Source organism: Phalacrocorax carbo, chromosome 7 (assembly GCF_963921805.1).
Source record: "Phalacrocorax carbo chromosome 7, bPhaCar2.1, whole genome shotgun sequence".
Taxonomy (NCBI): Eukaryota; Metazoa; Chordata; class Aves; order Suliformes; family Phalacrocoracidae; genus Phalacrocorax; species Phalacrocorax carbo.
Window position 1 is genome coordinate 3,900,726 of NC_087519.1, and position 24,517 is coordinate 3,925,242.

The 24,517-nt window shown below is 47.2% G+C and overlaps 1 protein-coding gene across 2 annotated transcripts in view; it reads right to left on the bottom strand.

Moving 5' to 3' along the window:
* Positions 1 to 1,926: 1,926 nt before the first annotated feature.
* PLEKHO2 (pleckstrin homology domain containing O2) overlaps positions 1,927 to 24,517 on the bottom strand; it is a 29,436-nt gene continuing 6,845 nt past the window's right edge. Inside the window, exons 1-5 of one of the 2 annotated variants that reach the window (XM_064456108.1) lie at positions 20,067 to 20,150; positions 18,925 to 19,041; positions 11,753 to 11,857; positions 9,125 to 9,223; positions 1,927 to 6,685 (exon numbers count right to left, since the gene is read on the bottom strand). In XM_064456108.1, the coding sequence (XP_064312178.1) occupies positions 5,447 to 6,685; positions 9,125 to 9,223; positions 11,753 to 11,857; positions 18,925 to 19,041; positions 20,067 to 20,069 (1,563 nt within the window). In that variant the 5' untranslated portion in view covers positions 20,070 to 20,150 and the 3' untranslated portion in view covers positions 1,927 to 5,446. Of the gene's footprint in view, positions 6,686 to 9,124; positions 9,224 to 11,752; positions 11,858 to 18,924; positions 19,042 to 20,066; positions 20,151 to 24,517 lie in introns of those variants that run through there. The other variant, XM_064456107.1, reaches the window with a different exon arrangement.

The window sequence follows — 24,517 nt, forward strand, 5'->3', positions numbered from 1 at the left end:
GGAGGTCCCCTGTGGATCCAATTCTAGAATACATCCACCCTGGGCCTGCAAGACTTTTCTAAATAGAAGTCTTCAATCTTTTTTTTTGCTGCAAATTAAGCCGATTTTGGTTTTTTCCCTTTACCCAGTTGATGTGATAAGCTGTTGACAGCCATCCCTCCTGGAGTAACTTCTTACAAACAGCATTTTGCAGTATTCCAGTTTTCTTTTTTTCTCTGTAGGTGTGAATACATGTGCTTTACGTATCATCTTCAGTAAAGATGCACTAAGGTAGGATTCCTTCACCGTTTCCTCTCACGTTGTGTTTTACCACCTCTGAACTGCCAAGGCAGGCTAGCTCAGGCAGAGGGGACTAGAGCTGCACAGCAGGAGATGCCTCCAGCTGCTCTCTGAAGCGAAGCTGGTGGGACTGGGTCTCTGACACCCAGGAGGGGATGGAAAATACATGGCTTAAAGTACCTCGCATTGACCTCAGACAGCAGGATTGCTGCTGGAAATGGAATTCTTAATGCTTTGTGACATCGCGTTGGCAGTTGTCACAGGAATATTGTGGGTTGCTTAGCCATGAGCTAAGGCGCTAGAAGAACATGGTGACTAAGTTTCCTGGAATAAATTAAGCACTGGCTTTCTGAAGTATGTGAACTTGCACAGCAAAACAAAATGGGGATCTCCGTCCTCTAAACACAGTGGATATCTTCTGTGCCTGCAGATTTTCTAACTCTCAAGCTGGAAAGGGGAAGTCTTGGAGAGCTTCACTGTTGATGACTCACATTTAGAGATAAAACACACATTTTTTTAATAGCAAGAATAATTAGTCATCAGAATAGACTAGCCAATGCTGTAGTAAATCTTTTGGCACCCTAGGACTGGAAAAGCTCTTTCTGCCTTTTTTTCAGTTGCAAATTACTGAGTTCTGTGGGATCACTGGCCAGGACCTAGGACCTGCATTTTCTATTTCAGATCACACAATAGCACAGTCTTTTTGAACCAGTAACCCATGGCTCTCCATTGAATTAAAAGCAGTCAGGCAAATGTTTCATATACCAATACCATGTATGTTTTAATTTGCGTTAAGTCATGTTTCACATAGTGCTAGACACTTCCCTTCCTTACCAATGTTAATTTAAGGCCAAAAGGTGATATGCTATCTGTTTTCTTAGTGTGAGAGGAAGGGAGTGCCTTGCGCTACAGTATACCTGTAGAAATCAACCCTGTGTCTTGGACGTTCCTTTGAGGAACAGCCCCCTTCCCAGCAAGGGGTCAGAGGGTTTGCTAAGCACATTTTGTTTACCTAAATGAAGCCAAGCTTGCGCAATAGGACGGCGCATATACTCGCACTCTTTTCCCTGCTTCCTCGTAACTTTGAACCTACTGACCAGCTTCTACCCAGTTTTTGCAGAAGGGAAGCAGTCACTATGATATTAGCTATCTTCCTGTAGCTTACTGGCATCTGGGCAGAGGAACGAGACTCTGGTGTTGCTCACCACCAAGGGGACGACTGCTGAGCGAGCTCAACATGTTGTAGACACCAAAGAGTCCACATGAAGATGTTAAGGGAAGCCCAGACAGCACTGCTGGAGACTGCACTTGGTGAGGCCTCCTGCAGTGAGGATGCTTCCCACTGCTTTCCAGAAGAGCAGGAGCAGATCTTGGCCTTGGCCGTGCTTTCTGTCCAGGGCAGCCAAGCTGGCAGGCAGGGATGAGTCAAGAACTGCACTGTGTATGCAGCAGCAGCTCCAGCTCTGTGCCAGCTGCAGCCCCCAGCGCTTCTCCTTCCTCCGGTCTTGTGGTTAGCACAGCATCTAGCTCACCCCAGCCTGACCACAGCCTGTGCAACCCACCCTCCTCCAGAGCAAAGCCCCAATGTGCCACTCCTAGTGGCTCTTCTTTGCTCCTCTTTAGGACAAATGGCTCTTAAACAGCTGATACTTAAAAGGGGGTTTTATTGCCAAATCTCAAAGCTCTTTACAAGCAGGAGACAAAGTGCTGCCTTTCCACGGGCTGCAGTAGCTGCTTTTCAGAGTCATCCACATTCGCTTGCTTGCAAACTCACTTCCTTCCTGTCACAGACACACAACCTGGTGGCGCAGCCCAAAACACAGACTCACAGCCCAGCGCTCCAGGCCCAGAAGGTTTTCAGGCACAAAACAACAGCCTTAGTGCAGCCAGAAATTAGATGTACATTTAAATGTAAGTTTAAAGGGAGATTTAAAAATAAAAGTGCGTGGTGGCAGGATGTACACTGAGGATGGGAGTCGCTGTATGAGGTCAAAGCAGACCAGGATCCTGTCTCTGACTCTGACCAGCACTGCCATTTTCAGAGGAGCATGTAAAAACACCCAGAAGGCAGTTTCCAGGCCTAGGCAGGGCCTGGCTCATGACCAGAATGAAAGGAACAAGTGCGAAAACTGCAGAAGGAACAATGAACTTCCTGCAAAGTCCAGGTAAATCAGGTTTATGGCCAGCCTAGACATTTTAGGATGAACTGCTAGCCCTATTAGAAAAAATAGTTAAAACCAGAGAGTCTCTAACATAGCGGTTTCAGCAATAGAGTTACTAGGTGCTACCGAGATTCCATTTAAGTTATACCTATTTACAAGACATAATACAAATCTATTAAGTTCTGTTAGTACAGCAAATACAGTAATTAGCTGTAGCTTGTAAAATGATTGAACTTGCCCATTTCCTAACAGATACAGAGGTTTTTATCTGTTAAGATTCCTACTGATGTGTATTCAGTAAAATGTCAGACATTTATTCATTAGCATATTCAATATAATATAAAAATATACAGTAAATATAAGCACATCCTGTAGGTTTGGCTGTAACAGATAGGGACGTCTGGGTATTTTCATCAGCGCTTTGCCAGACAGGTATCCACAGAACACACCACAAGAAAACACCTGCGAGAGCAAAAGCATTTGTATATAAATTAGGGGACAGAGTTATCCCATAAGCTGTCTTCATTCTCCTGGGTTTTCAGTTCCAGGCTTTGATTCGCCCATCCTGGAGTTTAGGACTGGCTTCTGCTCTGGGATATGAACCTGTACTCAGAGTTTGCCCTGGTTTGTGTGTCTTCCTGTTAGTGTGAACTGCTTTTCCCCGCATCTAATTTTTCTCTTTTTATAGAACTGCATCTTGCAAAAGCCTGCCTGCTCTCCGAAGCTGATGGCTCTCGACTTCCAGTGCACACCAGGTTCTGACAGCTCACATTCATACCACACAGTGTTCGGTAAACAAAAGTGCACATGCAGAAAAATACATTTAGATAGCAGATAGGCACTGAATATTGTCTGTGTTATTAGCCCTTGTCCTAATTATGTCTGGAAAGGCAAATAAGATCCATGGTTCACATTGAATCTACAGCAGCAAATGACACGGATCCAGAGTTTGCTCCAGGCTATGTGCCTGGGAGTGGGCTTAGGACATAGGAATCTTTTTGTCTCAAAGCAAAGCTTTTTGGCACCTGAGTCCTGAGTGTTTGACTGTGTAGAACTTTCCCCGTGAGAGAATAACAAGTGAACTCCCATGCGATGTCTATGGCTGTCTTGAGAGACGGACAGACCACTGAAACCAAGGCTGCTTTAATCAAAAGAGGCAGAAGCATCAGTTCTAGTCACTACCTGTCTTGGTGGCTCCAGGTGATGAACAACGGGACGTTTGGAAGCCCAAAGCTAACATTTCTGTGCTCAGACCCGAAGTGCCCACTGCCTAGCCTAAGAATAGGCTCAGATGAAGCTTTACTGGGCTGCTGCTATGGCGGGGTGTTTGCAGCCCACTGCAGCCTTGTGGAACCTGGGAAATGATGAAAGAACAGAAGAAAAAGAAATGGGTGAGCTAAGAGGGCAGTGCTGGCCAATAAGAGAAAAGGGCTTAGGTAGTGTGTCACTCCTTAAAATCAGACTGGGAAGACTGCCCTTCTCTGTGCTTCCAGAGTCTGGCTCAAGCAAAGGAGAAGCCCTTCAGGCTGCCATACAATTCTCCTCAGAGCAACTATAGAGACTCGGGGAGGGGACCCAGCTCAGGTACGGGGCTATACAGCAGCGGTGCAAAGACATGATTTTGCAAAGACATGATTTTATCACAGCTGTAATCACTAAAGACCACGGGAACTGTGGTTGCTTTCAGCAGGTGGGCAGGGAAGCTGTGGGAATTGTGCCGGAGCCTTCTGCAATGCCTTCCTCAGATCCTTCTGTAGCGATGCATTTTTATTTTAATATACTTAAGCCACTGGGACCAGCCCCAAAGTTGTGCGTGCAAAATGCCTTTCCCTCCATGTACTCCAATTACAGACATCTGTGCCAAACCATGGCTCTCAGACTAGCCAGGACACAGCAGGTAGAGACGTGTTAAATAGGAAGAGGGTTCTCATCCAGACCCGCTGCCTGATGTGCATGCTCCTGTTAGTTAACATCCCAAGACAACACAGAGATCAAGCCTACAGCCAAGGGAGCACACATCCCTAAAGCTCCATAATGACAGCTCTCCTAGGAAGCCCCCGGGGGTCTCCTGGACACAAGTTCTCCAAATGCCTGGCTAATTGTTCCCAATGATGATGAGGGGATTCAGAGCTACCAGACAGGTATGGTCCTCAATAATCAACATGTTGTGCTGCAGGAAGACACTCCTTCAAAGGCCAGGTGTAACCCGCTCTTTGCCTCAATTTCCCTATTAATGAAACAGGAACAATTAATACATGCCTGGCAATGATGCTTTGAGACTTGCATTTGCTTACCCAGTGCTTAGCACACCTAAAGCTCTGCACAGCCAGGCTCAGAAGAGTGCCTTCATACAGCTGCCCCAGACCTGAGGACACCGCTTGTAGTCAGGAGTTGGACAGCTTCGTCTGCCTCTGTGTGAGGTCACTTTTTAACCGTGGATGTGGCTTTATGAGTATCTTTGGAGAAGATTAGACCATTTATCTTTACATTCCTAGGTGTCACTGGGCCAGGTGGTCTGGGAAACCTTGCCAGCAAGTGAACAAACACTGACTACATTTAGCCTTAAAAGATTTAACTGGGAAAACCAGATAGGGGCCAGTGTAATCTGGTATCTGCTTGTCTGTAAATACAGATAGACAGGGGCTTTTAGCTAGAATAGCCATTCTGCTCCTTTCAACAATCTGGCTTGGTTTGATTACCAGTAATTTTTAAGGCCTGATCCATTGAAAGGACTTTGGACAGAGTCCTTAAAGAGCATTCACATTTTCGAAACCATTCAATGTCCTGTAACCTTCTGCTGTGCTACGAGGATTAGAACCGGGCTGGTGCATACAGCATGAAGAAAGATAGAAAGATGCTATAACTGAAAGCTCAATTCTGTCCCATAAACATGGTGTGTGCACAGCAAAACACCACCTTTTAAACACTGGCCTAGCGATGGTACAAATCATAAATGGCAAATGTTTAGCTTTGATTTTGAGAAATAAGTCTTTTTGAAGAGTATGTCAAGGAGCACTTCTCCTATAAAGAGTCACTAGATCATTTTTCTTTTCTTTCTGTTTTGGTATTGCTTCTTTTTTCAGTTCTCCAAGACCTTTAATTTCTTGCAAAACTTGTGTAGCTTGACGAAGTTGTTCTACTGCCTCATTGAGCAATGCCTCTGCCGTCACTGGGGGTCCATTCCCCTCCTGGGCCTGTTCCAACCCTTCACGTAAAACCTTCTGCAGAAGTTTTTCTGCCTTTTCCTTTTCATTAGCAACTTTCTCCTCCATTTTAGCTAAGCAGTGATGGGAATCCTTGGGTAAACCTTGGCCTGGAAGTGCTCTCTCTGTATTTTTAGAATCAGACAGCAAGTCTCCCAGAGAAGAACTGCGAAGTTTGAGAGCTGAAGTGCTTTCTACAGATGCTTTCTCCTCAATAGCTGCTTTTACACTCTCATGGCCTGTTTCTGTAGCTAAGGAAGTCTCTGTCTCTTCTGCTGAAGTTTGCTGTTCCTTCTCGGCAGAGGTTCTCCCATTTCCTTCTTCAGTTTCAACTGTTGGGGATGTGGACTCTGCTGTCTCACTGGCTGAGATCCCATTCACTGGGGGATTGGAGCTGCCAGACTCCAGCTCTTCCCAAACCCCAGCTTCCGGGTCACCATGGCTGGAGTTCACTGTGGCCAGCATTTTTTCTGACAGAACCTTAGGAGGAACAGGAGGCTTTGTAACATCTGCAGCGGCAGCCTCAGCAAGGTTGTCTTTGCTACTATCTCCTGTTGATTTCAAGTCTTCTGTGTTTTTAGGGTGAAGGACTGGTTCATCCCAAGCTATTTTTAGCTTGTCTGGCACGCTCTTAGGAAGAGGAATTGGAGGTTTTGCTATGCCCCTGTTGCTGACCTCAATGAGGTTCTCTCTGTTCTCCTCATCTGGTGCTTGGGATCCTTCCACATTCTCCTCTGGGCTTACAGAGCCCTCTTCCTTGGCATTTACACTGTCCTTTGATGCTATGCCTTCCTTAAGCTTCTTATCTGGAGGCAACGGAGGAGACAGAGGTTTTTTATGTTCCTGCTCAGAAACGTTGTTCTCTGCATCTTGGTTTTCTTTTGTGCCAGTGGGTTTTGTAGGTGGCATAGGTGGCTTTGGAGTTTCTTTCTGAGATGGCGCGTTGTCACTTTCACTGACAGTAGAATCAAAGTTTGGCAGTCCGTTGTCTACTACATCCAGATCTAGTCGCAGGATGCCATCTGATGTAGACTTGGCAGCCTGAAATACAAAGAGGGAACTTTTTCAATCCCATCATCAATCCTGTGCTCCATATTTTAACTTCAAGTTAAAGTGCAAGACCCTCACAACCAGCACAGCAAGCGAGAGGTTGCTGCTTCACACACTCACCCTGTTTATACTTATATCTGTTGAATCTGACTGATAATAGAAATAGTCCTCTTAAGAGCAGCTTTTTCTATAGCTCAAGAGCAATCTGTAGAGCTTGTGCTTCTTCCATGCAGCATCACCCTGTGCTACCCTCTAACAGCAGCAGCCAGCTCTACCAGCGTTAATCTGATAAGTGAAAACCAATGTGATCTGCTACGCTAAAATTTAATGAGCTATGATAATCAGCAGTCCCAAAAATTTCACCCAACGAAGAAGAAAGTTGGGTCAAGTCACATATGTTGCAGCAAATCTTGAATGCATCAAGTGAAGCGCTTCCATCCCTCCTGGCTTTTTCTGCAGACCAACATGTTTTGTGAACATCATGAGCATTTTGCTGCTGAGTTATTTTCTGCCTGAAAGCGCAGCAACTTGCACGAAACTATCAAAGCCAATAACCATAAGCAGTCAAGAGTTATGACAAAGCACAGAACTTATTTTACTCCTTCCTTTGAGAAGAACGTCTCAAAGCCTATTCCACAATAACCTTATTTCTTGGTTTTCCTGTTGGTGCTAAGCAGTCAGCTCTCCCATATTTTAATTCTTAATCCTGTGGTAGCTGGATCCCTCTACCCTCTTCATTACAATGTGCCTACCCAAAGCACACCTGCTTTCTGCTTTTGGGACTCGTATATTTTTGCTTGAACACATAAACCAAGTTGATCTCTAGATCGCTTGGCCAGGGATACTATTGTAATACCATTGCCTTCTGCTTGTTTGTTCCAACCTGATGTCATCCCTGTCTTACTGGGGCCAAGCCTCAGCTGGTTAAAGTTCCTTCAAACCACAGGCTGTGTGCAAGCCATTCTAGTAGGGGGGGTTTCCTAAAAAGGATAGACTTAATAAACACATTGCAGTGTGCAAGCTCAGTGCCCCAGCGGGAGAAATGCGGTGACAATTCCTGTGTGAGGGAACCCAAAACCACACAAAGGCGTGGAGCTACAGCCAGGGCCAGACTCCTGCAGTGCAGGGAGTTTAGTTAAAGTCTCTCTTTGCATTTCCAGCCCATCAGAGAGACAGAGGCAAGCTACATCCTGGCAGCTTGGCCCTGACCTGTCCTCACCTGGCCTGCTTTGACACTGAAAATCATCATTCATCCCATTTCCTTCACGATACTGCAACCAGCAGCCATGATACATACCTTTCTGCAGGCTCTATCCACTCCCTTTCCCCTCATTCTTGCTTCTGAATTTGTAAGCCCGTTGCCCCTGAACTTGGCTGAAGGTGAGAGGTCTTACAGGCATTAACCTCAGAGGAATCTTGTGAATTTAGTGAGCTGAGTAGCGGAGAGAGATCTTTTTAGTGTGTAGGGAAGGAACTCCTACCTTCCTGAAGCCACATTAGGCAACACAGAACCTACATTTCATTGCTGCTGTGACTTTTGTCATGTTTTCTTCTGTGGGTTTCTGGAGGAGTGGATGGGAATCTATGATTCATTCCCATGCATTTCTCTAGAAGAGACACTCTTCTGCCATTTCTATGCAAAGTAAAAAGTCTTGGGGCATCTCATTTTCTGCATGAGGGTCATCTGAGTGTGTGCAGACACGTAAGTCAGAGACTTGGAAGTTTGAAGAAAAAAGGTTTGATTTTAAAACCTTCCTTGGTTGAGATTAATGCTCTGGTAAAATATCAATCTGTCTGTGGCAACTTTTTAATAAATCACAGGAATCAAACATGAGTAAGAACGTCTCCCATAGAAATACACTGCAGGTTTATTGTGGTGGTTTCTTCTTTTTCTTTTTTAAGTGACAGATCCTGAAAATCAGTTAAAAGTAGACAAGCTAGTCCATAAAACTGCCTGGGAGAATAATGTATTCTGTTTCAGACCTAAGGAAGGGCTTGTAAGCTTGAAAGCTTGTCTGCTTTTTACAGTCAGCTTAAAAAATGCAACTACTCCCCACAGACTGTGCAGTTCTTCTACCTTTAAGACCACTGTGGCTACAAAATCATCACTTAGAAAATAAATATAGGAGCTTCGGTCTCTTCTGATTAAAGTGAAACTATAATGGTTCTCACCAGAGAGTGAAGCAGGTCATGAGTTATGGAAAGCTAAATATATCATAACGTGTTGCAGCAACTACAGATCTATGGGAACCTGGAGCTTCGTTAGAGAGGTGCTGGTGCAGGCTTTCCCAGGGGAAGCTGTTTCCCTTGTCAGCTTTCTCTGGGTTCTCTGTACCTGGGGTTTTCCCAGGGGTTTTGTACCTAAGTGGAAGGAGCAGGTCTTGGAGATCCCAGCTGGGAAGATGGGTCACCTTGGGGGGGTGCGCTTACCTCCTTTAGGTGACTTCTCGTGGGTGGCCTGCGTCCGTGGGTCATTTTCACTCTGTCCCGAGTTATGTGGTCCAAGGAAAGGCTCTCATCTACTTTCACCTTTAAAAGGGAGAATAGGAGGGTAAGAAAAAAATGAAGAGGGTCATTAATTTCTCAAGAAACCTCTATAAAGTTCTCACTGCCACGCATGGAGAGATGGAGCATTTGGATCCAGGAGGGCTTTGAATATTTCACTACTACAGTCTTTGCCTCAGACCTTAGTTACAGCCTGCATGCAAAGCCCTGCATGTACGTGACGGATATTTAAGGTATCTGTCCTATAATGAGCCATGTTTATCTAAAGACACTCCAAAGCAAAGCATCCGACCTTCAGAGGTCTGCGATGGCTAACGTCCCCTCCACCTAAAGGGCAGGGAAGGAAAGACACAAGGCAGCTTTGTTGTCCTCTCTGCAGCCTGGGCTTGGACCGGCTCCTGCATGTGGCAGAGCACAGCACCGAAATTGCTGTTGCCATCTTAGAGGTGAAAGCTCATTAATAACCGTGACCCGACTGTGAACTGTATCAGCAGCGCTTTGTTACAGACCTTCCCTTCTACAGCTCTAATGACTGCAGGATGCTGAAGAGAAGGTGTGGGCAGTGACCTGGATTAACTGCAACTCTAGCTGAATTAACACATTTATTTCCTGGAATCAGATGAGAAATCCACTGCCTCCTGCATGTGGGGGGGAGGTCCGAGCCCCCTGGCAGGTATTTCTCTGTGCTGGCTCTGTGACCACCCACCCACCCACACTGCGATGGCTGAGGGCTGGAGTCTGCTCCACGCAGGGGGGCAGCACCAGGGATGGTGAAACATCAGTGTATCCTTGGTTTGCTGGCTACAAGTTTGCACAATAGGAAAGCTGGCACGGGTGACATAGGGATTTAAAGGGAAAAATGGGTCCCAATCCATGGCTGATATGGCAGTGGTTTTACAGCTCTTTCAGTGGAGAACAGCTAATCCAAGCCAGCTGAGGCCTTGACCTGTTAGCTTGTGCCTGCCCTGTGCGGAAACATTTTAAATCTGAGGTCTGATCCTTACTGGAATGAATGGGAATTAGAGGCCGGCTCCCTCTGAGAACCCAGGCCCTCGTAAGGAGGATAATCCCAGGCCACGGGGCAGGGAGGTGACCTGAGATCCCACCTTGCTGTGCTGCCAAGCGGGTGCACAGAGTTCACTGCCCACCGGAGAGCCATGTGCCGTGCCCCTCCGGGCAGCTCCAAGCTGACATGGGGTCACCCCAGCAAGAGCTGAGCGGCGCTGCAGTACAGGATATCACATCTCCCACCTGCCGAAACATGATAGCAGACCTGGCTGCTAAGCTCTATGCTGCTGGGTTTTATCTTCCCAGGCTGCTGCTGGTCCCAGCTGGTCCCTTTAATTCCACGTGCTGCTTCCCGCTTGGTCCAAGGGCCCAAGGAACTGCTACACCCCACTACCAGCAAAAACCTGACACTGACTGCCATTTGCCTTGGCAAGAAAGGAGCATGTTCCAGCCTCTCCTCCTGCTTTTGCCCTCCGCTGAATAAAAGCAAGCTCTGCTCTCAGAGTTCACATCACCGTATCTCCCGCCTTTAGCCCTTTTCTCAAAACTCTTCTCATTGCTTTGGTTTCCTGTGCTAAACAGATCTTGCCGATTGCTTCGTCCCCTCGTTACTCTGCCCATATCTTCCTGAGTCATTCCCATGATGGTGGTTTTGTGCACTTCCTTTCAGTTACTGAAACAACTACAGAATAGATACCGCTCCTTCGGTTTAGTTCAGGGCCGATTTACAAGCTAACAGGGAGCAGGGCAAGGTTAGTCAGGCTCTAGGATGTGCAACTTTCATCCTTGGAGAGCTTGGGAGTGCAGGTATGCTGGGGCCAGCTTAGAGGCAGGCAGGTTTGGCTGGGGCCATGGAGTAACTTTCCACCAGACTTCTCTCTAGACTGCAGGCGGAATAGCTGGTGGACTGAGTCACTTCAGATTTTTCCAGTCTTGAAGACTAGGCTATGTCCTAACCAAATACCTCTATTTCCAGGCTGCTTGATGCTGAGGATCATAGCAGTGTGGGGAAGACCAGGTCTCTCCAGGCTGCAGCCCCAGCCGTACACAAATCAGCGCTGCAGCTGCTTCTCTGCACCAGCCACTTCCATGGGGAGGGGGGAACACCCCTGCATTCGCTGATCCCAACCCCACTGAAGCCAAGAGACCATCTCACACTGACTTTGGTGAGCTCTTGTGTCCCGTGGGCCTCCTGATGAGATGTTAGCTCTCAGCAGCAGCACAGACCATCCCTCTAGCACACTGTCTACTCAACCCCTGCCTCCCTGCATCTCGCCCCGGCCAGAAGAAAGGGAAAAGAAGCAAGATGTAGGAAGGTGCAAACATGTTGTACCTTCTTGGGCTGAGAACTGAAGTGGCTAAAAGCTCCCAGCCTGTGGGGGTGCAACCTGGTTTGCCTTGAATACCATCTTGCTCTTCCCTTCAACCATGGCTGGCGTGTGGGAAGGACAGGGAGCACGGGGGCTCAGGCAAGCCTTTTAGCTGAAAAAGCAGCAGATGAGAACTGACACAGAAATACAGGAGGTTGAGAACTGTTACTCTTACCTCATCAAATACTTTGTTTTTGCCTCTATTGATGCCTTCATTAAGAGCTTTTATCCACGATTCCTTTTCTTCCAAAGTTGAAGCTTGAAATTTGATATCATGAACCTGCAAGAGCAGAGAGACAATTTTTGCCTAAGCATTCCTTGCCAGGAACAGAGAGGTAGCAATCTGCTCTGTGTATCACTTCAGTTTCTATATAACATCCAGTTCCAGCCTGTGTTTAAACTACAGATTCCTTTGCGCTTTGGCAAGTACATCACTTCATAGCTCCCATGAACAGGATTTTGTTATGCTGAACAGCTTGTTGCTGTGGTTTTATTTTTGCATCTAGTAACTGAAGCAGTAAGAAAGTAAGAGTTTCTTTCTTCTGCAAAACGCTCGGAATAGCTCCTAGAGCAGCAGCAAGTTGTACAGCGAATGGCCGCACTGTGTACAGAGAGTCAGACTGAAAGTCCAAGTCATTTTGTGCTCGTTCAGATGCAATAAAGTACTTTATCTCCAACTTCCCCCCAGGGTGCGAGCAGTGGGAAGGCTGCATGGAGCGGGCTCTGCCTGCTTCCCTGTTCCTGCGGCTCTGCAGAACAGAACTGATACGGGGAGCTGGGGCTCTGACCGTGGCTGCAGTATTCCCAATTTGGCCGAACACAGACGTGATGAGGAATAAGGGTAATGTAAGTGAAAAAAATAACCATATCTTTTTCTGTTTGCAAATGAATGAATACAGCAGTGAATGCTACAGCCATACACTTTCTAGGGTTTGAATAGCTGTCCTAAGCAGAAGGGAAGAGTCACTATACAAGGGGGAGTTGGCTGAAGGGAGGACGTGCCATACAATCACCCATCGCTCCCTCCTTATTTGTGTCCCATGCTCCTTGCCCTTCCTCCAGGGCTGTGCTCAGTGTTTTGAATCTCTTCTTGAACGCATCAGGAACAACAGGGAGGGTGTTATTTATTTCACTGCTGTGCTCTCTGAGCGCCTCACCAGTATTACGTAGCTTTGCCCCGAATTACGCTTCAGGTGAGAAAAATATCATCTTCACGCTACAGTTGGCTCTATGGCAGACTGGTTTGGATCCAAACAGCTCCATGTGGTGCCCTAATCCGCACTGCACACTGCACAGGCACACAGAAATGCTCCTGCACTAAAGAACATCATCAAAGTTGCAAAATCAAGCACTTAAAATCCCAACATTGCCAGGGCAGTCCTAACTCAGCCTGCTGTGCATGTTCCTCCTAGCACCATCCCTAATGACAGGGGTGGCACTTCTTACCGAGCTCTCCCATCGTGTGTTTTATCCCCATAGGTCAATATGTCTTATTGATTGCACTCTGCTCAAGCCCTGCCCTGACACAGAATCACTGATTCCCCCGGCAATCTTTTCTTTGCTGCTTATTGCTACAATATCTGGGGGCTTCACAAATTACTTTTCAGAGCAACTGAAATTCTCCACCTCTTACAGGTGGGGAAGTGAAATACAGAGAGGCTCACCCAAAATACATACTAGTGGGGCTCATTTGGAATAGTTTTTTTGGGGTATTTAACATTATTATAAGTATCCTGCACCTTTCCATTGCCTTTGAGAGCAGTTGTAGTCTCAGCCTTTTTGTAAATGAGGCCCCACATTCTGAAATCACAGCCCTGTCTATGTAAAACAGGGACTATATAAAATGAGGGTGACGAAGCTAACGGTGACTGACAGTCGAATGCCCTCAGCAGCTCCCCATTTTGTTTATGGCACAACAAAGCAGCAATTGTTTGGGGTCTCAGCAACTTCTGAAGATACCACCAGAAACTCTGCAGAACCAAAGCCTGATCTCTTTTCACCCACTCCTGCTGTTTAGCTAGAAATTGACTGCTCTTCCCTTCTGCATTTATTCCTCGCTTCAATGCCATGGTTTTTCATCTGCACATCACAGCGACAAAGTGCCAGACCCTCACAACCAGTGGTGAGCAGGGAATTAATAAGCAATTTGGGGAAAGATTATTTGTTCGATTAGTTTGCACATAAGGTGACAGGACCACATGTCTTCCTGAGAGCTCAGGGGAGAAGTTAGGGCCTGAACCACAGCCTGCTGCAAAAAGAGCCCTTTGTCTGGGGTGCAGAAGGGCTACGCTAACCAGGGAACCTAAGGGAAGGCAAGGCTCCAATACAGCAACAGCCAGATTTTGTTTTAGTCCAAGCAGGCCTGTTTTTGTGTGTGCTTAAAAACTTTTTTTGTTTGGAAATGATTTTGCCCCAAAGCTTTGTGATTATAAAAGATTATGAGAAAGCTCTACTTGTGAGCAGCTGAGCTGCTGCACTGCCTGGCAAAGACCTGGCAGCCTGCACCAAGGTTTAGAAATCTCCGTACATGTTGTTCAAGGGAAGGATTCCTGCCTCACTTCAAGTTTCCTTTTCTAATGGCACTTTCTGTGCCTCATTCTCAACAAAAGCCTCCGACCTCCCGGAGCTGAGACTGTGACTAAGCGCTGGTGTCAGCAGCCCTGTGGCAGGGCAGAGCGAAGGCTCAGCGGGATGGTTTGTCATTCAGAAGCTGAGATGTCCCTCTGGCACACAACCCTCTGCCACACAGTGCAATGCTGGCCAGCCTCCGCAGCCACTGAACGCAGATGCAATGGATGGTGGGGGAAAGGGAATCGTGGAAAGATGCTCCCAAGGTATCAGCAGAAAGACCACTCCAGTTTCCCGATGGGAATGCCAGACTTATGCTGCTACAGCCCTGCTCCCTGCTTGCACAAGTCCCTGGGGCTGTGACACAGAGCGGCAGCCTCCAGGCTCACAGCAGGTTCTTCCCAGTACACCTAGTTATCTTTGAAAACTTTTTTCTCCTTTTTAGAACAATATCTACAGGCACCAAGGAAGCGTCATGCTGCTGGGGCTCTGAGGCTGGTACTCAGGATGCTGCCAGCCAGTCTCTTTGTTGCCTTGCAGTCCCTCCTCTGTCTGCATTCATCTGTGGCTCGTGTCCTCGGCCACGGCACTGAGGAGAGGAGGCTAACCCAGAGCAGGGTGGATACTCTATAAAGCAGACAGCTGCGGAGAAGGGGCACGAAGGAGCTGGAGGAGTTGGTCTCAGTCCTGCCTGCTGCTAGGGCTCTGTACACTAGTATGAGACCCCCAGGTCCTCTACAAACAAGCAACAAGTGAATTTATCTTGTCTGTATTTTTACTCATTTGAGTATTCACAGAGATTGGAGGGTGCACCTGAAGATGGATACTCCCTGCAAAACGTTAAGCAGGGTCTGTTCTTCAGCAGCAATTTAAGGTAGAGAGTCAGTGACACCGAATCTAAGAGGGCAGCAGGCACATTTGCTCTCCTTCTTGCTAAGCCAGCTGAGACTGAGTCATGCCATAAACAACAGGCTGGTGTGCCAGGAAAAGCTGTCATGGCTAAACCTAATGTGAGAGTGACCATTGTAAGCCATGAATACAGACTATGCAATTTACTGTCAGTTAACTCAGAGCACAGCAGGGCCAGTCAGCTCCTGCTGAATCACTGGCTAGATGTCGTACAACAAGAGGCTTACACATGGGTCACTATCTGCCATGACAGCGAGCATGGTGTCCCCGATTGCTCCATGTCCTCTCAGAGACATCAGTCTCTTCAAGCAGTGACAGTCTCATGGCTATGCTCACCCTGCTTTCCAGGAAAGAGAAGTGTTCTCAGGGTCAGTCTGTTGTACCTGCACTAAATGATTTAACAGACAAGCTCTGGAGAACTGTATAGCTGCAGTTTAAGACCTTCACCAACACCAGCGCTTTGCTGAGCGATTCTGCTAGATGCTGCTGATCTGCAGCAGAGGTGGGTGACAGAAACCTGTGCTTGCTCCTCAGCTGTTTCAGTGCAAAGCCTGTGTTGGCTTCAGTTCAGTGGGATTGGGCTAAACTGGACTGTGGCCTGCTTGTGAACTGCTGGTTTAGGTGTGGGAATGTGTTCTCTTCTGCTGGCTTTTGGTACAGGGTGGTCACCTCCAGCAGAAGCCAGAGCAGAGCTGGGTCGGTAACATCTTAAACTACCAAGAGTGCACCAGGGTCTATCTGCCAGATGTGAGGTCATGTCTTGCCTTTTTCTACATGACTTTATCAGGTTAGATCATGGAGGGAAAAGTGGAAGCCAAGGGACTGTCAGCTGGGGGATTCTTATGGTTTTCTGCAGCTGAACCAAGAGCTACCTCATCCCTGGGAATAAAACAGCGTCTCTGCCAAACTGGCAGACCCCAGGAACAGACTCCTCCATGCACAGGGCACATGTGCCTCACTGCGATCTGCTGCAGCTTCCAGGCTGGGCTGCTGGTGAAGGCAGCTGCAGGTACTTCCAAAGTCGACTAAGGGAAAAATAAGCAACAGAAGTTTCCACCCCTGACTGCAGGTGCCGAGTTTGTGCCTGGCCATGCTTGGAAAGGACGCCTGGGGAGCTGCAGTGCTTGCTCGTGGACCCTTTCCCTTACCACACCTTCTTTCTTCCCATTCTTAAGGCCTCCCTGCAGCTGAAGGCTTTCAGACCCACTGAGTACTAGACTTGTGCCAATCTCTGTAGTCTCTATACAGTTTACCCAGCATCATTTACACAGCTTTTTGCATTGTGAGTGTGTTTTAAAGTTTCCAGGCCAAGGCTGCTGCCCTTTCTTACAAGCTCAGCTCTCTCCATCCAACAGTTTTCATTTAATTGCTGCGGCTGAAATGAAGCATTTGAGATTTCTCAGCAGAACAGATCCTTTGCACACTTCCAGCTTCCTTTGCTGAAGAATCGAAGCTCAGGGGGCAGTGCTTTCTTTCAGTTCCATACCAGTGCAGGCAAGTGACACGCTTACATTGTCACAGCTTAACAAAAATGTCATCCTTGTGAACAGGGCCAGCAGAATCTGGGGTACATCCATCAAAGACCAGTGTTTAGCAAGGCAACTTATTTATTCAGGTACAGCCTTAGCTGCAGAGTAGTTTCAACTGACTGATTCACATCCTCTGCTCTTCAAGAACATCCCATCCAAGATTTAAACTGGGATTCCCCTACAGCTAAACTGGGCTCCCTGTATTCCACAGGGAGACTCCTATTTGTGCTCTAAAACAGAAATGGCCCTTCCTAGCTTGTTCATAAGTCCCACAAACTCACTGGCTTTCTGCATTTCTCAGCATTGTGCTCAGGAGAGGGGGCAAAAAAACCCCTAGCAAGATCCGGCAGGGCTTGGCAAGGCAGCTCACAGGGTAATTTTAAACTGGGGATGGCAGCAAGCCTTCCAAATGGAAAATGTTTAGCTGATATATATCGCCACAGCTGCAATTTCAAAACAGAAGAAGGACAGTTGTGTACATTGGCCTCCTGACTGAAGGCTGTTCTAACATCTGCCAAAGTATGTTGTGTGTCAACACCCTCACCAGATTCCCCGCCAAAAGGAGGGTGGGAGGGGAGCTACAAACAGGGAACTTTTCATTTATAAAAGCCCTTCCTTTCACCAAAAGAGCCTTATGAAAAGTGGCCTCTATCTAGGTCTCCATTCAATCAGTGGCATGAAAAACAGGGGAGCTGTACACTTGCCAACATGCCAAAAGGATGAAGTTTCGGGGCAGAGTTTGGGCATATCTTTCTCCTAGCAAGAAACGAAAGGTTTAGTAACAGGTCTCACACCCTGTGTTGATTCATGCAGCAGTGCAGAGACATATGCAGCTATTAGACACTTCCCATCTCCAAGTAACATACTTGCAGATAATAACAACTCCTACTATGTCACCCATCTCTGAGCACACAGGCTTTTATTTGCCTCCCTGGGAGTAGGTGTGCACTTGTAGTTATTGAGCCACCAAGAAAACATGCCGAGCCTGCCAGGGTTAGCCAGTTTCAATCTAAAATTCACATTATTTATGATTAATCAAGTTACAAAACAGATGCTAAACCTCCACTCAGACCGGAGAGACTCACCACTCTGGGACCCAGTGCTGGGCAGGAGCTCACTAGCCCATGGTGCAAATTTCCAGGCTACCATGACTTTGGTGCATGGTGCTTAATATCACTTTTCTCCCCAACACAGACTGCGCCTACTTGCAAAACCACCGTCATTCACCTTCCCTCTCCACCCCCACTCCAGTCCACATGAGTGTTTTGGGGCAGGACAGTCCTTGCTTTGTTGTTTTGAATTAAGTTTAGGACAATGATGCTCTGAACTCAGCTGGGGTCTTATTATATGTATAAACACTAAGTGACTGGAGTGAAAGAATAAGCAACGGTGACAACAATGACTAAACAATCTCCATTTATTTAAACAAAATGGAGATGGGGGAATGCAGGCAAGTTGGTATTTTTGCCTGTTCACATTCTTGTGGAAATGAATACTTTTTGTCCCTCACAACCTCTCAGATTTGCATGGGGAGATTTAATAAGACCTCTGATGCCAATAAAATCACATTTAAATTAGAATGTAGGTCAAAGTGCAATGTCTCAGAGCAACAACAGAAGCATCCTAGCCCAGAAAGATGCTGAAAAGGATAGCATGTAAGTAGGAACTAAGGAGAACTTCCAGAAATGTGTAGTGCTGATGAACCTACATAGGAACTAAGTCAAGCGTGTCCCTGTATACAATCAGTGCTCGGGTGTATAACTTCTTTGCAACACCAGCTGGTTGTTCGGTTCTGGATCTAACCAGATGCTGTGCAGGACACTAAAGATGTAGAGTTTTATGAATTCTGCAAAATATTTTCTCCAAGGAAGCGTTTGGCTGCAAGTAACTTTGCGCTGGAGTTTCTCAAATCAACGGTTCCAACTTCAGGAACTGCCTCAGTAGATGGATCGGGATCATTGATTTCACCAGAACTTAGGCAAAGCTACAGCATGTGCAGCTGGGACAGGGACATTTCCCCGCCCAGAGCACGTGGGGGAACCACAGGGAATGGTCATTCTCCACTGCTCGGGGAGCACTGGAAGAAATAAAATGATAAGGCAGGAAAAATATCAAGAGGAAAGAGTTGAGTCGTAGGAAGACCCTTTCCCCGCCACAAGAAGAAAGCCTACAAGACAGTAGCATTCCTCCTTACGCACTGTAGACCATTCACAGCTATAGGTTATTTCTCCCAGCTGCCAAGGGGCTAAACCTCAGAGCCTTTCATCTGCTCTGGGCGCAGCTGCCTGGGAACTCATTTTGGAGCCTGCAGACTTGAGGGTGATGAGAAAGGCAATCCTACCTTCTTACCCGGGGAGTGGATTAAAATGAAACGGTTTTTCTTTTTTAGTAGCGCACGCAGTTCCTGGCACTTGTCATAACTCTCCAGTTCCACTGTTTCTATGCACTTCTGTTCATCCTGCAGAGAGGGAATGAAACATTATTATGAATAGGAGGCACTGAAATCAATCATATACCATCAAACTCTGCATGCCTTCCCCTTGCATCTGTCTAAAAGCTCTTCTGCCTTAAAAATAAACTGCGTGTAGACAGCAAGCCCCATAAATCAGGACGGCATCTTACTAAGAAAGCACCCTAGTCTTTAAGCTAGAGGCCAGTTTGTGGCTAGTGGTCCACAGTGGCTGAGCAAATAACAGGTTGTGGACGGTAACACCAGCCTCTGCCACCTCTGTTGGCCTCATTCAGGGATCTGCAGCCAGAAGCAAGGTGGGAAGGTCTTTGCCCATCATCCTCCCCCAGCCACAAGCTGAGAATGTGCTGTCAGTCCTGGCACAGGAAGGAGGAATAACATGATGCACTTTTATAAACCTTCCTGGCACGACCTCAGAGTGCTCCCAAGGCTTCCCCTTAGCTTGGCGACACTGCCTCCTCCTCACAGTGAATGCAGATGTTATTCTGCTTTTTCACAGGGAAGCAAGCATCATGACGGTCCAAGCAGCACCCCAGGAAGCCCAAGGCAGAGCAGAGACAAGAGGCGAGCCGTGCCGCTGCGCCGAGACTCAGCAGGTCAGCAGGAGCCGCGTCTGACTGGGACACGCTCCTCTTGCAGCCACGCTCTCAGCTGTCAAAACGCATAGGACTGGAAATACGGTCCCGTACAGCCAGCAAAACTGTCAGGGCCGGTGTCTCAGTGGGGACTATTTATCTCCACTGATGACGGCTGGCCATGATCTTAGCTCATTTCTCCCAGTAACATAACTAAAATTCCACACATGGTGCGTGGCTCAGTTCAGCTGCGGAGCACCATCCCTAATAGGAATCGCAGCGTAACGCTGGGCAGATAATATCCTTCATGTCTCAGTAGGCCAGAAAAGACCAAAGCTCCCTTTTCCTAAGTATTACACAAACAAGCAGTGAGAATTGCAGAGCAGTTCTTGCTGGTGAAGTGCTGCAGTCAGCATGCCTCATGAAGCTCTCTATTACCATCCTAAATTAAAACCGCTGTCCATGGCCATCCCCAGCCCAGGCTCCGCTCCCAAGGCAGCTCCTCGTACCCGTATGAGTTTGTATTTAGTGATTTCTGTAGCAGAGAGGGGGTGTGGGATGAGGAAACGTGTCGTAGCCAGGAAGCTGCTGTGTGGCTGGAGGCAGGGAATGGAGAGTTCAGAGGGAAGTGGGCTGCGGGGAATTTCCTCCCTTTACCACTTGACATCTAAGTCGCTGTGCAGAGCTCAGGCTGTGTTTAGGTTTTTTGAATGCTCCTATCTGGGGATGGGGGCCCAGCAGAGCCGATGCCGGTACGCAGAGCAAGTTCTGAGCTACTGAGGAATGTCTGGATCTAATTTAGGTTTATTATTTTAATGACATTACTGTTTATTTCATTTAACACTGAGTAGGTGAATGTGACCAGAGAACCGGGAAAATGTATACTAAGAGGAGGAGATGAATCCTGCCCAAACCTAAAGCCCAGCAGATAAAATCCTGCTGACGTTCTGAGCCCTTTGAAGGCACAAGGCTCCTGCTGCAATCCTGGTATTGCAATGTCACTGCGAAAGGACAGGGATGGAAATAATAACCCCTCAGCGGCCAACAAATGACAGAGAAGGGTGAGGTCAGGAATACATGCCTCGGGGATGGGTGATCTCATCCCGGCCTTTGGTGGACGACCGCCCACATCACAGCACTGCCGCACAGCCGGTGCGGTTACCAGCTCCGACATGAAAGTTTGCTGGGCTCAGGATGTAGGCGGCTTGCCAGCAATCTGACCAGAGACCAGCACAAAGACTCCTGCCCACCCTCCCTGCTCTCGAGAGCAGCTCTGTCCCCAGCAGAGCCCAGTGGCTCCATGTCACCCTCCTTGTCCACACCATCCTTCCTGCCTCTTGGAGGGGAACCTTCCCTCTGATCCTGTGCAAGCCATCCTCCACTTCCTAAGAACAGTGGTGCACTGAGCTGGGGGCCGAGAAGGACTTGGCAGGGTGGAGAGCTGTGTTTCTGACACAGCATTGCCCTTTGGCATCCAGCTGCCCCTCTCCTCCCTGGGGAGGCTTGGGGGACTCTGGCCTGGCCAGGGAACAAGGGCAGCAAGGATGGGGACATGCAGGACCCTGCCTCCCAGGGGCACTAGCTTGACTGTGCGAGCTACGGCTCTTTCATCTCAGAGCCTTGAACTTCTCAAGTAAGTTATCCTCTTCAGGAAGGGTGGGAAAGAAAGCAGGCAGAGAAATAAGAAAACTCCATGTCTGAGGGCAAAGGAAAAGCATCTGAGTTCAGGGAGCGCCAGAATGGGGCTTTTGTTTCTGTTTTACCCTTGGCACATGGCCATCCCCTCTCTGTGAGCCTACCTGGGTCACAAAGAGATCCTTTATGTTTGTCCTCCACCGCTAAGATAAAGACTGAAAGACCCAACCCTGCCACAGGTCTCCTGGTCCCTTCAACCTCCTGAGACCTGGAGGATACTCAGCCTCATGCAGAGACAAGGTCACTTCCAGAGCCCTGCCCCGACACGCAGGTGTTAGACATGGGTCCTGCACAAGCTCCTACTCCATTTGGTCTCTAGTGCCCCAAAGAAGTTAAAGCAATCCTTTTACATCATCCTGAGACACAAAGGTCCTCACTGGGGGGTCGCACCTCCCTGCAGCACACAGCTCACAGGGTTGTCCCATGGCGCTGCATTTGCAGGGAATTCCCTTCAGGCCACCTTTCTCCTTTCCTCTACAGATTTGAAGGCTTTTTTAAAAATTGCTTTCATGCTTGCTGTAAGGGACAATCAATAAGATGCTTAAAAACCTGGTACAAGACCCCTTACATTCATGATTTAATGCAGAAAACCAATTCCATTAGCTATCTGTGGAGCGGATGCTGTGGCTTAAACATGTATGTGTCTGTAAGCTTGGCCCTTAAGAAGAAAATTACTAAACACCTAACACATATTAATGCATGTGCTTAACCAAAGAATCACACCTGGCAAACAATTTCCTTAATGGAAAGTTGATAAAAAAGGAAAAAAAGGCCCACTGAATTTTTTATTTATATGAAGGTAAAATTTCCAGCAAAGACCTCTTCCCTTACGCACATTCATGTGTCAGCGTACCCACGGTGTACAATGTCTAGACTGCCTGAAATGCTAATTTACTTCTCTACATGAGGATCTCAAAGCATTTTACCAAATCACTTTACACAGTATACATTGCTATCACTTTACCAGGGGCCAAATGCAGATGTTAACTGCATGAGTGTTAAATGCTGAGTGGATCCTCTGGTCTCTAGAAGACTCTTTGCCCAGTAGGATTTTCCCTGTCAAATAATACACTTTATAAAAAAAAAAAAAAAAAAAAAAAACACACACACACACAAAAAAAAAACCAAAGCAAAAAGAAACAACTCTAAGCACTAGCTGCACTGTTTTGGGAAAAGAAACCAAACCCAAGACTGTTGTTTTCTAATCCATGGAGTGATGATATTGATCTGCGTAGCCTCTCTGCATAGGATTGCCTGTTCTTCAGATGCTCTCTACAGTTCTGCAAGGCTTGATTTTTATTCTTGCAAGAATATGCAGAGAGAAGACAAGAAACCCTGTTAGAAAATAACCTGCCCGCTTGGTTCTTAGTTTATGTGAGGGTACAGATGTGGGGTACTGCAGCTAGAGGCACAGCAGATAACAAGAAACCCATCTCCCTTCATTTCACATCTGCTGAAAGAAACCTGAAGACCAGGGGATGACTTTCACCCCCCATCAATAGCCACTTGCAATTTGCCCTCAGGAGGCCGCTCGGCTTTAAACCAAACCCAAAGCCTGACTAACAGAATATGGGAAACACACTCCCAGGGCAGGTGAGAAGCATATTCCAGGAGACTGCTATGGATGATGATACAGTATTTGTGTTCTGCTCAGACTGTACTTTCCGGTGACATGGTACAACATCACTGACTGCATCTTATGTTGGCCATCCCCTCTGCTCTCCTTTTGCACACACACAAACCTCAGCTACAATTGCATAAACAGGCGTGCCTGCATATGAAACAACCGCTAAAGGCGATGTTAGCGCCTCTTCGTGAAGGGCTCCAACACATGAGGGACTGATAAAAGCACAACTCGTCCAAGTCACTAGCTCAGTTCCTGGAAATCTGATGGGCTCAGACCAGCTGAAATACTCATCCTCTAAACCTGCCCTCCCACATGGAAGCTGACCTCCCTCCCATTTAACCCATGGAGGTCCAACTTAGGATACATACGAAAGACGCTTGTATTTCTGTTACCTGAGGCTTTATCTCCTTTCTTTTTCAAGGGCCCCAATTCTGCAAGCACTGAACAATCTAATTTAAAAATGCTTCAGCCTGAGGATGGTCTGGGATGCTGCGTCTGTCTCCAGGGTCACACAAAGCAGGGCAGGTATGTGGAGAAGGTCCAGTGGGGGAAATGGCAGCTGGAGCTCCAGAAATAAAAGCCACCATAGCACGCTGCACCACAGACTCTCCTTTGACATCAGGCAAGGCCCTTCTCATCTCAAAAACTCCGTTCCCCAATTGTAAGATGGAGACAGCAACATTGCCCTGACTCACGTTAAAGGAAGATAAATACAGTAATAAACATGAACTGCCTCAATACTGTGGCGACGGGACCCCTCCTGAGTGCAGAAAATTGCCATCTCCTTTAGTTCCCCTGTAGTAAGCCTGCACAATCGCATGCTATCCTATTGTGCTACCAGATAATTTTGTAGCAATTTCCTCTCCTAAGACATTTGACTTCACTGTAAGCTAGTTTAATAGCCTATAGATATTAACATGATCCCTTATTTACAATAATGGGACCTTGTAGCTACTGTAGCTTACAGACGCAATTTATTACAGGATGTTACCACAATCCGCAGGCTACCAGAAAACGTTATGCCCGGTTGTTACAAATGCCATTTTCCTCGTTGAGATAATAAAATAACCCTTTAAATGATAGGGATTTTTCCTTCTTCTGAATGCCTGTGAAAATTAATCTTACTTTAAAAGCCTCTTTTTCCCTTGTGGTAATGCGAGCCTCCATATTTCTTGTTTTTAAAAGCATGCCCTTTAAGAAAACCAACGTCATGCTTATAGATTTTGAATCTGTGAATTCCTGGAGCTTCAGCTGGAGTCAACAGGTGTCCGGGGCACTGGGAAGCAATCTGCAGAGAGCCGCCGGTTTGCAGGACCAGGCTGCATCTCTCTGTGTAGGAGAAACCCCCATCGCTGTGCCTGCCTTCCAAGCTGCTCATCACCTGACGTAAACTTCTCATGTCATTATTCTTGCACTCTTCATGACATTTCAAAACTAAGAACAAACGCCTCCGGAAAGCTTTGGGATTTGGGAAGAGCAGGAGGGTTCAGCGTATGGGAGGAGGTAATAGCCTGCAACCTAAACTGTTTAAAACAAATCTTCTTTATTAGGCAATAGTATGTTTAAA